Source organism: Cryptomeria japonica, chromosome 7, assembly GCF_030272615.1.
Source record: "Cryptomeria japonica chromosome 7, Sugi_1.0, whole genome shotgun sequence".
Classification (NCBI taxonomy): domain Eukaryota; kingdom Viridiplantae; phylum Streptophyta; class Pinopsida; order Cupressales; family Cupressaceae; genus Cryptomeria; species Cryptomeria japonica.
Window position 1 is genome coordinate 717042095 of NC_081411.1, and position 16166 is coordinate 717058260.

At 39.0% G+C, this 16166-nt stretch overlaps 1 protein-coding gene across 4 annotated transcripts in view; it reads right to left on the reverse strand.

Annotated features, from left to right (window-relative positions):
* Positions 1 to 16166, reverse strand: part of LOC131040255 (phosphoinositide phospholipase C 2) — a 115305-nt gene that overhangs the window by 39432 nt on the left and 59707 nt on the right. For 3 of the 4 annotated variants that reach the window (XM_059207741.1, XM_057973151.2, XM_057973154.2), the window contains exon 7: positions 1576 to 1743. The exons of the other annotated variant lie outside the window; for it this stretch is intronic. In XM_059207741.1, the coding sequence (XP_059063724.1) occupies positions 1576 to 1743 (168 nt within the window). The remainder of the gene's footprint in view (positions 1 to 1575; positions 1744 to 16166) is intronic. 4 annotated transcript variants of the gene reach the window in all.

Sequence of the window (16166 nt, forward strand, 5' to 3'; positions counted from 1 at the left end):
TCTTGCTCTCTTCAATTAGATTAGATTTGCTTACATGTTGTTAGGAGAACCGGATTTGATAGTACTTGTTGTAGAATCTGAGCGCATACTTTTGTTGTGCAGCTGATTGTTGTATACCGTGCAAAGTTAGCCTATGCCTTTTGTTATGTGTGTACGTTTAACTTCAATCATCAGTGAAGATTGTTCAATCCAATGGTCCATATTGGTGATCTGAAAAATCTCTACACACCCTTTGAAGATTGCATCGCCTTCGCATAGTTGTGCTCTGCTGGCGAAGCAAAGCGTGGTTTGATTTTGCATGAGTGATCTCGTCTCCTGTTCTTAGGATTAGATTAGCTTTAGCATAGTTCTCTCTACCGTACTCTCATTTATTTTCTGCATAATTCAAAAATCAAAAATCTAAAACTAGGGCTTTCATTGCAAATCATCCATATAGAAATCCTTGAGCTTGCATGAGTTTATCATCTTCTTCAATTGAACACACGTAAGGCCCCTTGGATTACCAGCAATCACATCAGCCAACTAAGTCACGTCCGTAGCATAAAAGAACCTTGGAGCCGATTGTTTGAACTTCTTGCAATCTTACCATGCAATAGCACTTTGATCAAGAGAGGGTAAGGTGACCGTTGGTAACTTCATTCATGTCTGAAGCTTACAATTATGGAATATCAATAAGTTAATAGAAGATGCCTCAACCTTTGCTTTGCAAACGTGAACTTTGCTTCATGCGCTGAATTTTCTAGTTCCAATCCAAACAAATCCAACATTCAAATATAACTATTGTTGGATTTTTGTAACCTCCTTACATGATCTAACTATAGTGTAGGTAATTTAAAGCATACAGCTTCAAGTTGAAAAACTTAATCACAAACAAATGATTTCCTTTGCATCATGAAGAATTGGAAGATATCAGTACACAGAAACTTATCCCTAGTTCATTTTGTATGAGATTCAAGAGGATCTGATGAATAGCCGAGCACATTATAATAGATCAGACAGATTCAATCTCTAGGAATGATATTCATGGTCAAATTAATGAACCACCATGAAGAATAGACCATGAAAAGTCAGCAATTATAGTACCTTTATTGATACTGGAAAGTTGGAAACAGTTAAACAGGTCTCTAGACCAAGACATCATTGAATCATGATCAATTAATGTCTTTCCCAATAGTAATTCTCTCTCTCCAAACAACGAATACACTGTCAACTCTTAACTCACCAGATGAAATAAATCGAGACCAAAGAAATAAATCACTTATCATTTGTATTGCTTAACAAGTTAATTTATGATGACATTTTGCAGCTATTCAGAACCACATACAGATTTCTTTTGCAAAATGTATGCAAGTAACAATTTTTTTCATTAAAGCCACATCAAACTATAAAAAAATATTGATTCTAGCTAGTGTCTTAATCCACAAAATTAGATTCAAAAAATGGTACTCAGAAATGGAAATGATATAGAATTAAATGTTGAGCATAAAATGAAGAATTATTTCAACCTTAAAGAACATAATAGAAATGTAAGTTGTTCACGTATGAGAAAAGGGAAAAGGAAAATACTGTGTTTACCTTTAATTTTTTCTTAAGTGGCCTCTCTGCATTTGGATTAAAAATGCTTTGATCATCATTTCCAATTTCAGATCCATTTGGACATAAAAATTCAGGCTTTTTGACATAACCACAGCCTCCATTGGCTCTGAAAAAACCATGAACCAACCAAAGTGGCCTTCCATATCCCTGTTATATGCAGAACATTCTATTTAGATATCATTTTAAGTCTATCTTCGTTGAATTGAGAGACTGATGATATGCCAGGAGAAGAAAAATTCACAAAAGATATTTCCTATTTTAAGTGTGGAAGGTAACGTAATTTTTATAATTATAGTTCCAAAGAAAGTACATATCAGAGTACTTAAAATGGGTGTTAAACCTATGGGACAGACTCATGTATTTTAACCCACTAAAAATTCTCAAAATTGCGTGTCAAATGACTTGATTAGATGTCTTTATACATGTGAACCCCCTGTCCAGAATTGTTTGTCTATGGCACATTCAAAACTCATTAGAGAAAAACAAGTTGAGCGAACCCTGGAATGATAGCTAATTTACTAAAAAATGTATAAATTATAAGCAATTTTCATTATGAATCATTATGACATGGTAACACCCAATTTGCAGAAATAAGTGCAGTAACATAGACAGTTCAACCCTTAACATGCATGGGACCCTTTCAAGGTACTGTTTAGAGGTATTCACACATCGCCCCATTGAAAATGGCGACCCCCACTTTTTGCTTTCTAGGTTGTGTTAGGGTCTTTGCTATTAATCTTTGCATTGAAGGGATAGAGTTTCTCAAGTAGCTAGAGGATCATCATGTCAGGTTGGTCTCCTAAGTGGAGTGAAGTAAGTCATCAAGCATGTGTCAAGAATGATTTATAGGTGAAAGACTTGAGGATTGAACAAATTGAGCAAAGTCAGGTAAAAGGACTAAGTCAAGAGTCTTTCTCAAGACCGTGTACCTTGCTCCCTCATTGGAGCGAAATTTGCCTAAATGCCTTGACCCAGTCCCTTGCTCAGGTCTTAGAGAGAAATTTTTTATGTCCTTGCTAAGGTCCTAGAGTGAAAAAAATTATCAAGACATGTACCTTCCAAAGGTCCCAGAGCGAATTCCCTCCATAGGTGTTCTTAAGGGTTGAATTGATAATGCTTTCATATGGACAAATTGGAAAACTCAAGGTCAAAATCAACCAAGTGAAAGAGCGATTTTCAAGTCTTGTCCTTGGAAAGGTCCTGGAGCAAATTTTGAGTCATGTCCTTCCAAAGGATCCAGAGCGAAATTTTCATGTCCTTGCTAAGGGTCCAAAGCGAATTTGAATGTGTACCTTAGAGAGGACATAGAGTGAAAATTTTGATCAAGATCATGTCCTTCCTAAGGACATAGAGCAAAATTTTTGTCAAGGTCATGTCCTTGGAGAGGCTTGTTATCACAAAAGCTCGCACCCTTGCTGAGCTATCAACTCAGCAACCTTGTGAAACATGGAAACAACCCCGAAGTGTGGGACCTTGCGCAAGGGGGTTGAATCTTCGGAGAAGGTCAGCTTCCTTCTCAATTCAGGTGCAGGTGTTGAACCAACTCAACACTTCGAAGCTAACTCCTAAACCTATCCTAACAACTTGCAGAGGTAAAACGAAGAGAGAATGCTTGAAATAAAAGGAGGTGAGTTACCAAGAAGAGATTGTTCCTCTCCCTACCGAAATGACACAAGGGATTAATTAAAAAACCCAGGAGATGCACAAACTTCAGTTGCATGAGTGACTCCAATGCATGTATGGAGGTTAGAATTCGCTAAATGTCAAGAGGGGAGAAGGATTCCCACAAGTCACACTCAGAAAACAAGTTAACACAACATATATGGAGAGAAAAGCCACAAGACATACACCTATGTTCAAGGTAAGAAACATACACAACATAAATAGGTTGAAAGAAGGCAAGAATGGTGATTCAATTAATCATAAGGCCAATGGCCAACTTACAGTTGCAAAAAATATAGAATTATACAAGAGAAGTGGGAGAGCATAGAAATAGCTCAAGCCAACAGGGAGAGAACCCTTTACAATGAGGCTTAACAGCCTTATATAGAAAAATGGGTTACAAAGGTGATCATGACTCCTGCATGTCAGTCTGGAAGTGCAGGGAAGTGCATGCACTTGGCTTGTACATGCAAGCAACCAAGCCATACCTCCAAAGGCAATTTTGAGCAAGGTGGGTTGATTGACCTTCCAAAGTCAGACATGACATAAGTCACCCAACATGGCCCCCATACCTCCCTTGATGGAAATCCTACCAAAAACACTTAATGCACCCTTGTGGCTCCACAAAAGAAAGTGTACAAGTCACCAAAACTGTTGGAGCATTATAAGTTGAGTGTCGATCACGCCATCCGGAAGTGTCACCAGTTGGAAGAAAGCCTGGAGACTTCGGAAGCTCGGACTCTCGAAGTGAGGAAGACAAGGGAAGAGCCTCGGAACCTTGAGGTTCTAAAGTTCCAGGATAGAGAAAAGAAGAGAAGGAAAAGGCCTTCCAAACCTCAGGGTTCCGAAGTTCCAGAGAAACTAGAGAGAGAAGGCAAAGGGGGAAGGAACCTCGGGGTTCCAGAGTTCCGGAGAGAAGAAGGGAAAGCGAGGAAGAGAAGTTTGGAACCTCAAGGTTCCGGAGTTCCGAAGAAAAGAAGGAAGATGGGCTAGGAGGGAACTTTGGAAGCTCGAGGTTCCGGAGTTCTGGGGAACTGCGCAAAGGAACTTCGGAACCTAGCCTTCCTTTCCTTCGCCTCTTCTCTTAATCTTCTCCCTTGTTTAGAACTTCGGAACCTCGGGGTTCCGGAGAAGGAAGAAAAATGGCTAAGGCAAAGAACTTCGAAACCTCGGGGTTTCGGAGATCCAGGAAAAAGAGAAAAAGAGGACCAGGGGAGGAACTTCCTCTGGACAAGGCAACACTTCATACTTCATGATTCTTCTCTTCTTGATCAACTGGGGCCGCGCTGGTCCATGGAACATATCTCTGATCGGTTCTCACTGATGGACCAAGGGTGTCATAAAATGACAACAAGGTCCTAGAGCGAATTTCATTTCATGTCCTTGGAGAGGTCCTAGAGCAAAAATTTCATCAAGGTCATGTCCTTCCAAGGGACATAGAGCGAACTTTTTCACCTTGACCTTGTCCCTCCGAAGGACGAAGAGCGAATTTTATTTTAGGTCTTGTCCTTGCCAAGGTCACAGAGCAAACTTCATCATGTACCTTACCAAGGTCCTAGAGCAAATTTTTCATCCAATTCATGTCATTGCCAAGGTCTTAGAGCAAATTTTTGACCAAGGTCGTGTCCTTCCAAAGGTCCAAGAGCGAATTTCTAGACATGTCCTTGCTAAGGTCACAGAGCGAACTTTACCATGTACCTTGCAAAAATCCAAGAGCGAATTCATCAAAGGCAAGTATTTTGGCGCCAAATTGATTCAAAATTCGAATTGCTAAAAGGGAAAGCTTTAGTGTATTAAGTTGGCCAGCATTAAGGAAGGCAATTTATTATTTTGTTTTTGTCAAAACAAGTCGGCCTTATACTCAAGAGTCATGACTTTGCTCTAAGTGCCAATAAAGGAGAAGTTAAAACATTCATTTCAACCATCAATTCAAATGTTTTCTTCTCTCCAAGTGTGAATTTGAGAGCAGAATTAGCGAATTTCTTCAGCAAGGCAGCGAATTTTATCCATACATGAGCGAATTTCATTAAAACATAAGTGAATTGCTCCAGCACAAAGGTGAAATTGGACATTGAAGGTGCAGACCTGATGATCAAGGAAGATAAATTTGAGCATTAAAGATACAGATCTGATGTTTTTGGAAGGCAAATTCATTATATAGCAAGAGGAACCGAATGTACCCAACTGGGAGACGTATCAACTAGTGGACTTCATCATTACACAACCCAGATTTGCCCTAGGACATTAAGTTTACCTTCCAGACAGTGAATTCAGTTATCAAAAGGAGCAATCTCCCCTATAGAAACACATATCAGACCTGCAACATATAGAATAAGAGATCAAGACAAAATGGGAGTGTGTAAAGGTTATATATCATGTGAGATTGATGCCCATTTGTTTGTTTTGAAGGAGGCAAGGAATGAGATCAAAAGGATCAGGTTGGAGGAAGATTGGAGTAAGGATCTCAAGGAGAAAATTTCAACATCAAGGACAAGATACAAGGGGGACCTCTTCAAGAAGCTTCATCAACATCAAGAACACCTCAACTGCATGAAGAAGACTCAAAGTGCTACTAGGTTGAAAATCTTCAAATATTCAACAGCTGCAAGCAATAGAGTGGGATATCTTCAAGGTTCTCGTTCTATCATATTGACATGGAGAGGTCATAAGATGGCAAAGGAGAGATCATACAATCATCATAAGGCAGGATATACAAGCAAGGATGAAGGAATGACTAGACCATGACACGTACTTCCTATCACCACTATGCAAGATCAGGAAGAGACTTCATCAGCAAACAAAAGAACATCAAGAGAAGATCTCAAGGTGTTTGAAGGCTCTCACCACATCATGGAAGCATGAGGATATCACAGACTGTAAAGAAAGATCATTCAACTACCTTGAGGCCATGGTACATGAAGGAAAGATGAATCACAGGATAGAAGAATGTTTGACAATCTTGAATTCCCTTCGGGAATCCAAGAATCAAATTCCGTACATTGAAGAGCTACATTCAACCAAGTGCATCATCCACTCAAAGTACATCATGAGAAGGAGAAAGTCAACCAAAGTCATCACAGGACCTACATCAAGCACGATTGAAGAAGTAGATAGTTTCAGAAGAGTTAATCAAAGTTTGCTTCTCATCATCATCATCACATTGAGCAACTGAATAATGTTGATCATCAAGAGATATCTCTCAACATCCCTTCATGATGGTGAGTCAAATCAAGTTTACAAGTACAAGATTGAGGTGGCATCCCAGTCGCTATTCCACTAATCAATGGAGTCCACATCAACGCGTCTAAGTTCAATGAACCAAGCTCACCCATGGATGCACGAACTCCAATGTACCTACCCTTGACATCTATTGGTCCACGCTCATTGGATATAATTTTCTCATTGGCTAAGGAGAGTTTGTTGTAACAAACCTGTTGTGACATATTCACACATCGCCCCATTGCAAATGCGGACCCCTCCTTTTTGCTTTCTAGGGTTAGTCTTCCTAGTTTAATTTTTTAGGTTCTTGGCTATTAGTTTTTGCATTGAAGGGTCGCCAGAGGGCTCATTAGGATAGGGTGGTCTACTTAGGTTCAAATTGGTCAGTAGGTGGTCCAGGTCAGGGTCTTTATTTAAAGTTTCCTCTTGGTTAGGCCTGGGAACTTGTTAAGTCTTGATTGGGAATAGAGGGATCTTTGTACCTTGCCATGAGTCTAAGTGAAAATCCAAGGTGGCCTTGCCTTTAAGACCTAGGGCATTTAGTCAAGGAAGTGATGAAGAATTTGAGCACAATTGCCAAATTCGCTCCTGACCCTTCCAAAGGGACAGGAGCTAATTTCCTTAGAATCCTCTTTTGCTCCCAGTCTAAACCTCAAGGCTTACTCGCATGCCTTGATTGAGTGAGGAATGACCTATTTGAGTGAGTGAACAAGTTGGAGCGAGATGGGATGAAGAAATTGGGCTTAAAACATCAATTTCGCTCTTGAGCCTTTCAAAGGATCCAAAGCTAATTCTCCTAAGAGCCTCTCTTGGTCCTAACTTGGGCTATAACCCTTGCTTCTAGGCTTCAATTGAATGAAGAATGATCTATTCATGCCTTTGGAAGTGTGTTGCAAACAAGTGTGATAAGGGAAAGTGAAGAATTTGTGCAAAGAAGCAAATTTCACTCTTGACCCTTCCAAAGGGTCCAAAGCGAATTTCCTTATATCTCCCTTCTTGGTCCTAATTTCCCTCATAAACTGTATCCCTATGGTGTGATTGAGAGAGTATTGATGTGTGAAACAAAGTGAAGTGAAGTTTTGGAAAGTGAAGGATTTGAGCATAATTGCAAATTTCGCTCCTGACCCTTCCAAAGGGTCCAGAGCGAAATTTTTCTAAAGCTTCTGACCCTTCCAAAGGGTCCAGAGCGAAATCCTCCAAAAGACTTATTTCTTCACTAGGGACATCAAATGATGGACATACATGGCAAAGAAAGGATTCAAAAAGACAAGTCTAAAGCCAGATGAGTGAAAAGAAGGAAGAATTGGGTCTAGAGGAGCAAATTCGCTCCTGACCCTTCCAAAGGGTCAGGAGCGAATTTCTCAAAAACATGTATTTTCCTTACAATTTTAAAGCAAATTGCCCTCAAGGTATTTTCCTAAGATGGTTTGAAGCTAATCAAGCAAGCTAAGAGAAAACTTTATCAAGGACAAGCCCTATTTTCCAAATTTTGCTCCTGACCCTTCCAAAGGGTCCAGAGCAAAATTCTTTTGAAGCTCCTGAACCTTTCAAATGGTCCATAGAGAAATCCTTAGGATAGCCTAATTTCTTGTCAAAAACATTGCGTAGACACCACTTTGAGAGCAAGCTCGCTTAAATATGATAGGATAAGGGGGAATGGACGAGTCCAAGGAAAATTGGATGTGAATTGAGCCTAGAAATGCAAAATTCATTCCTGACCCTTCCAAAGGGTCTAGAGGGAAATCCTTAGGAGGACTCCTTATTTCATCTAATGCACCCAATAGATCTTGTTTTAAGCTAAATTGAGGGCGAACTCACTTGATGATGATAGAGGGAGATTTGAGAAGAAGATGAATGGTGTCAAAATGCAAATTTCGCTCTCGACCCTTCCAAAGGGTCCAGAGCGAAATTCCTTAAACCTCTATTTTGCTCCATGTTTGAGACCAAGATCTTTGTTTCTAAGGCATGGTCGGGAAAGGATTGATGTGTACTTGCCTTGAAAAGTGATTTGAGGCAATAAGATGATAGAATTGAGGCTAAATTATAAATTTTGCTGCTGACCCTTTCAAAGGGTCCAGGGCAAATTTTCTTGAAACCTCTTTTGCTCCCAATTTTGTGTCAAGCCTAGTGTTGATTGAGGTGGATTGAACTTAGAAGCATCCTTAAGCATGCATTTGAGTGAGTTGTGGTCACAAAATGTGAAGAATTTGTCCTAAAATGCCAATTTCAAACCCAACCCATCCAAAGGGTCCTAAGTGAAAATCTCATTATAGGTCATGTCCCTGGAGAGGATCCAGAGTGCATTTTATTATAGGTCCTGTCCTTGGAGAGGGTCCAAAGCAAATTGATCTTAATGCCTTCTTATTAATGGTTTGAAGTAAGAAATACCATGTTAGGATAAATATATTATGTATACTTAATCGTCTTTTGGTTTGTTTTGCAAATCAACAAGAGCGGGCTAGAAGGAAGAACAGACAAGGAGGACCTATTCAAGTTTCATCATCATTGAAGATGCCTCAAATGCATGGAGGAGGACTCAAAGTGCTTCCAAGTTGGAGGACTTCAAGTGTTCAAAGAGTTGCACGTAATAGACCAAGCTATCCTCAAGGACCTCATTCTACTACATGGAGAAACCACAAGATGGCAGTGAAGAGGGATCTTGTAAACATTTCAAGGCAAGATGAACTACTAGAGAAGGTGACTTGACCATGACTTCCTATCACGATTATGCAAAATCAAGAGGAGGATTCATCAAACACAAGAGAGTCAAAGGGAGGTACATCATTCATTAGGTACATCAAGGACGAAGGAGGATCAACCAAAGTCAGTGCAAGGGTACGTTGAAGAGGCAGATAGTTTTAGAAGAGTTAATCAAAGTTAAGCTTCTCATCGGATATCAAGAGATACAAAATTCCCTGACCAAGTACAAACACAAGACAAGGTGGCATCCCAGTCACTGTTCCTCCAATCAGATAGATTCACATCAGCATGTCCAGATTCAATGTACCTGACTCACCAGTGATGGCACAAACTTCGAGGCACCTACCCTTGTTTCTTATTGGTTCTCCAATATTGAATGTAATTTTCTCATTGACTAAGGGAGTTTGTTGTAACAAACCCTAATTAGGGTTTTCATCTTGTAATCCTAGCCATTGATTGTAAATCAATTAGAGCTATTGAATTGTAAAGAGCTCTATATATAAAGCTTTGACTCTTCATTTGTAAGGGTTAATAGTTGGTTAATAGAGGTTAGAATAGCTAATGGTCAATAGTGAATTGAATAGAAATTAGAGTAGATTAAGAGGAGAAGGCAAGAAATTGTTGCCTAAATTGTAAATGAACTCCCTTTTCATTGAAGTTATGGTGAAATGTGTCGTTTCTTTGCAATATGCATGGTCTCTTGTTGAATCTTCATTTTAGATGGTAAATGATTAGATTGAATGAAGGAAGTTACTGAATGCACTCGCGTGGAATCCGCCTAGTCCAAACCACTAGCCTCTTGTTGATTGTAAGTGTGCCCTGCGTGGTCAACTGGCATTGAATGAGCTTAATCTCGAATTGTTATATGTATATTGCTCATGCATTAACTTGGATGGTGATCAGTGTTTGATGAAAATGATTTGAACATATCCAAAACGTCCCTTAGAAGATTGCACTAAGCTGGTGTCGAATTGTTCAGTCTGATAGTGAGACCTAGCCCAGTAGGACTCCACTTAGTCCTTCATCTATTTCCTTACATTCTAGGCCTTAGAGTAGACTCTCTAAACCCTGTAGCTTTTGCCATTTCTTATCTCCCAGCTAGTAGATAGGACTCAAGTTCCAGCAAATTAAGCATTCGAGCAATCAAACGTAAGTCCCCTTGTGATTCCAACATAATCACATCAGACCAAATTGAATTTATCCACACATAAGAGACCTTACATATAAGAACCTTGGAGTTATTTCGATTGATCCTTAGGCAAATCTTCAGCATTCGAATAACTTTGTTCAAGAGAGGATAAGATACCTTGGTATTTTATTCTGTGTTTGCATGTGCATAAAAAACATATCATTGAAAAATCTTGGCAATTGATAGAGAATCAATCCTGGTCCTTCATTGTAAATGAGCTCTCTATATAAACTCCACTCATTTCATTTGTAATGGTTAATAAGCAATAGCGACAGCTAATAGAGATTAGAATAGAATAGCAGTTAGAATAGAAGTTAGATTAGGAGAAGGCAAAGATTGTTGTCAAATCCTTGTTGTAAAGAACAATTGATTTCATTGAAGTTCTGATGAATTTGATTTGTTATTTCAACAACTCGTTCTTTGCTTCTCAATTTATTTTCATGTTGATTACATTGAATGGAAGAAATTGTTGAATGAATTTGTGTAGAATTCCTTTTGTCCATACCACTAGCCTCTTGTTGATTGTAAGTGTGTCTTGTGTGGTCAACTGGAGTGATATGAGCTTAACTTTGAATCGTTATACATCCATTGCTTATGCATTAACTTGAATGGTGATCAATGTTGATGGCAATGATTTGAAAATCTTTGAAACTTCCTTAGAAGATTGCACTGAGCTTGTGTCAAATTGTTCAGTTGATGGTGAGACTTGCCTAGATGGATTGCTATTTTTTCAAACTCAAGCTAGCTAGAATCAAAAGGCATCACTAAATTGCAACAGCAGATGATCTAAGTTCCAGCAAATCAAGCATTCAGGCATTCAAACGTAAGTCCCCTTGTGATTCCAGCATAATCACATCAAACCAATGAGCTTATCCACACATAGTGACCCTCCATTCATGAACCTTGGAGTCTTCTCAAGTGATCCTTAAGCTCATCTTCAGCATTTGAGAGATTTTGTTCAAGAGAGGATAAGATACTATAACGTATTTTATTTTGTGTTCGCATGTGCATAAAAAACACATCAACAGGTACCACCAATTGAACAGCATGAAAACACACTGCCACCAAAAGAAGAATTTCATGCTATCCCCAGCCATAATTTCTTAAATTCATTTTACTTGTTTAGTCTATATAAAAGTCCAGTTATAGCAGCTAGTTACTAGGAATAGCATCGCTAGTTGGTGGAGATTATTAATATTTTAAATACAATAAAACTGGCTGGCTATACTGGATTTGTATCAAGAAAGTAGATGCGAGAAACATCCATTACAGTTGCTTACAGTTCAAGAGAATTTTCCTTGTTCATTGTGCCTTGGATAAACAACAAAGCAAATGATGGACATAACAATTTTACTAGAAACAAGGAAAAAAATATAGTAAGCTACATTGAGACCCTACAAGATGTTTGTCTAAAAACAGAAATTGCATGATCTACTGTTTTCTTTATTGTGTTTTGCACTTATTTTTTCCTTTTTCCCATTTTGTGTGTCATTTGCCTTATTTCGGTTTATTTTACCTTTCCTAAGTCATCCCTATCCCTTCCTCATGACACTCTTACCTTTCAACGCCAAACATTCTTTATTACTTTTCTCCTTCATGCAAGGTGTTTCCCCCCTCCTCATGATCCTCTTACAGTCTTACCTCTTTCTTTCAATCATTAAATCTTTTCTTTCCCCTTGATCAAATAATTGAATGTGACCTTATCTCTTTAATGTATCACCAACCCTCTTCTTTTCCCCTCATACCTTGAGTCCATACTGCAATGATGCATTGTTGTGGCAGCTCTCTCAAACTCTACAGCAATTTTTTAGAGGCTCATGGACATTGCAACAGGTAGTTCTTCATCACCAGTTAACTATCTTCTTTAGTTTTTCCACTGTGGCAGCCTTTACTTCTTTCCAATTACACTAGTATTTGGCCTAGTTTTCCTTAATTTTGTGTTTTCTCTCCGCTCTCAATCCATTCTCCATCATGCTCCAGTACTTTTGACCCTCTTTTTGTTTCCTTCTAAGCCCTGGTTTCCCTTGTCCTCCAAATTTTCCTTTAGGTTCCACCAATTTTCCCCCAACTCGTCGTTTTCCACCTCTCTTCTTATCCTTCTTCCTATCCAATTCATTTTTCCTTCGCTTCGTTTTTATCTCATTTTCTTGATTGAACTCCCCATCTCTCTTTGCATGTCTTATTCCCTTGTTGCTATTTCCTTTATCCATTAGGGATTTGAATTAGCAGTTTTCTTGTATAGATTTGATTTATATATATTTGTCATCTTTGCACCACGTGGATTCAAGTTTGAAATTTCGCAAGGATTGACTGAGGCAAACTCCCCCTTAACCATTTTTTTTCCAGGGTTTTGTTGACGTGTATTTTGTACACCATCATACACAGAATAAAATACCTAAGGGTATCTTATCCTCTCTTGAATAAAGCCTCTAACTGCTGAAGATTCGCATGAAGGATCAGTTAGGTAGACTCCAAGGTTCTTTGATGTAGGGTCTCTACGTGTGGATAAGCTCCAGTGGTATGATGTGATTTGCTGGAATCACAAGGGGACTTACATTGAACTTCCGATCTGCTTTGCTGGACACAGGCTCTCACTAACTTAGATTAAAAAAATGGAAAAAGGATAAGGGCGAAGAGAGGATCTAATCCTAATACTAAGAATGTAGGAGCAACGACTTGACCTTTTGATGAAACTCTAACTAGGTCTTGTTTTGACATCAATGGAACATCTACACAAGACTAGTGCGATCTTCTAAGGGGAGCTTTATGATGTTCAAATTATCACCGCAGGCATAGATACCATCCAAGTTGATGCATATCAATGAAGAGGCAACAAATTGAAATTGAGCTTAGGCTGAATGATTCCAGTTGACTACGCAAGGCCAGTCTGCAATCAACAAACTGCTAGTAGTATGGATGTACGAATTCCACCATCAATCAATCACATTTCCTCCATTCATCTAATCATCTACCATCTAAGATTGAAGACTCAACAAGAAACCATGCAAATTGCAAGAAAAACGACATATTTCACCATTACTTCAATGAAAATGGAGTTTGTTTACAATCAATGGCAACAATTTCTTGCCTTGTCCTCCTATTCTACTCTAATTGCTATTCTATCAACTATATTCTAACTCTTCCAACTATTTACAACTCTCTCTAATCATTTTTTTTACAAATGAAATGTTTGGGCTTATATAGTGCCCACAATACAATTTGATGGCTTAGATCAATTCAAGATCAATGGCCAAGATTTTACAATGAAAACCCTAATTAGGGTTTGTTACAACCATTACATAACATTTAATGCTTGACCAATGATAAAATTGTATTGCTTGGACACATGTCCCTTCTAGAAAAATCGACCAATGGATAGCCGGGGTAGGTGCATCGAAGTTTGTGCCACCTTCCATGAGTTAAGTACATTGAATCTGAACATGCTGAGGTGGACTTCACTGACTGGAGGAGTGATGACTGGGATGCCACCTCATCTGACACTTGAAGCTTGCTAGATATTCAATTTGATGTCGTTGAGAGGCTATCTTTAATTAACTCTTGTTCTAACTCCTTTTGTCCTTGATGTGCAGGATGATGTACCTCGCCTTGGAACGCTGGATTGGAAGAGGTCGCCCATGTCTTGGCTTGATCGTCCTGGCGAAGACCGTCCTTGATCCGGCTTGATTTTCCTTGAAGAGACCTCCATTTGACGCCTACACAACATTTCAAAATTAGTAACATGATTTTGCAATACATAACATAAATTAGAGAGCAAATTTTAGGAAACTTAATGATAAGTCCTTTATTAATCATTTCCTAAAACAACTGAGCTAAGGCAAAACAAAATTTCCAAATTTGAAATATGACGATGAATGAATAAAACAATAATAATTAAATCGCCATACCTCGATAGAGAGCTAACTCTAGAATGCAAAAACAAAATTTGCCTGGGCAAAATTGAGGTATAAAGATAATCTTCAATATGATCCCCTCAAATTTGATTTCGCCACCTCTAGAGAGAATGTGATCTTCAATTTCGCACAAATAAATCACCAAGTCCTTAGCAAATTCGCCTTAGGCGTGGTCTTGGATGGATCTTCAAATTCGCTCTTGGTGTGGTCTTCAAATTCGCTCTTGGTGTGGTCTTCGAATTCGCACCACCTTTGATCTTCAATGCAATTCGCACCTCTTTAAACACACCTCGCACGCCTCACACCACCTTGGGAATGTCTACGCCACCTTTGGTTTGAAGTCGCACCACCTTTGGAATGTCTAAGCGCGCCACCCTTGGTCTTCAATGCAATTCGCACCACCTTGGGAGTGTCTTCGCCACCTTGGATAAATGAAACTCGCACTATATTCGCCTCTTGTCAACTCGCATAAAGGAAGGTAAAATAATGATGTAGAAATGATAACTTTTACCCCTTTATATAGCGCTTGCATCCTTTACCCCTTAGGCCGACTTAATAAAAATAAAACCATTTTTTAAATGATTTGCAATGACATAACAAGGCCGACCTCTATATATGAGCGCTCAAATCGATTTTTTTTATTAATTAATTAATTAATTACTAATGCCTTGCGTTTTTTAATTGCAAATTTCGATTTTTAAATAAGGCAAAAATAATTAATAAATGTTAACGCCATATTAAATGCCAATAAAAAATGGATTTTCAATTTTTTTAAATTGATTTAGCATTTAAAGAAAATTTGAATTGTTTAATTTGGCGCCAAAACTGGAAAATAAAGGGACGTACCTCATCGCTCTGGTCCCTTGGAGAGGGACAGGAGCGATCCATGATTTTAGTCTAGATTCTTGCGTTTTCGACGTTTAACTCCTTCATTTCCACGTCCCAAATCGATCATCTGGTGGTCCTTCGTTTGGATTTCTTTTCTTGTGCGAGCAAATGCATCCCATGACCATTATCGCCCTGGTCCCTTGGAGAGGGACAGGAGCGATCTCCATGTTTTTGTTTGAAATTCTTCATTTTGGTTCGATCCTTTCCTTGTATTATCTTCCAGATGCCATTTAGAACCTTGTGCGTCCTTGTCTTAACGTGATTTTCAAAAATATCATGTGTTTTGTCTAACATCGCCCTTGTCCCTTGGAGAGGGACAGGAGTGATCTCCATGTCTTTATGTTCATCTTGTATCTTTGACCTTCGTACCTCCATTGTAAGGCGAACAATATCATTGCTTATGTCCTTTGCGCTTATTCCATTTGTCTTCATTATATGTTTGGACGAATTAAAGGGACCATCGCCCTTGTCCCTTGGAGAGGGACAGGAGCGATCCATCATTTCTCCTTGATCTTGGCGACTTTTAAACTTCGATCTCCTTTGCAATGTCCTTCAAATGTCGTCCTTCGCATTTCCTATCCTCATTTCGCCTTGATCTTTGAAGGAACGTGAGTGTTTTGATAGGATCGCCTTGGTCCTTGTCCAAAGGACAGGAGCGATGGGGGACTTTTACCTCGATTAGCAATGTTTGGACGTTTAAAACTCTTGCAAATTATCTTCAAACGATGTCCTGGAGCATATGTAACCTTGTGTATATTTGTCTTTACGTAAATCTTGCATGGATTAATCTAATATATCAATATCGCTCTAGTCCCTTCCTGAGGGACAGGAGCGAAGTTCATCATAACATGCTTGTTCTTGTTTGTACCAACTTGCAATCATCTTCATTGCGTGGAATGATGCCCTTTCGACCCTCTTGGTAACTTGAAACTTGTTTGCCTTTTGAAATTTACGTCATTATGTAGATATCGCTCTGGTCCCTTGGAGAGGGACAGGAGCGA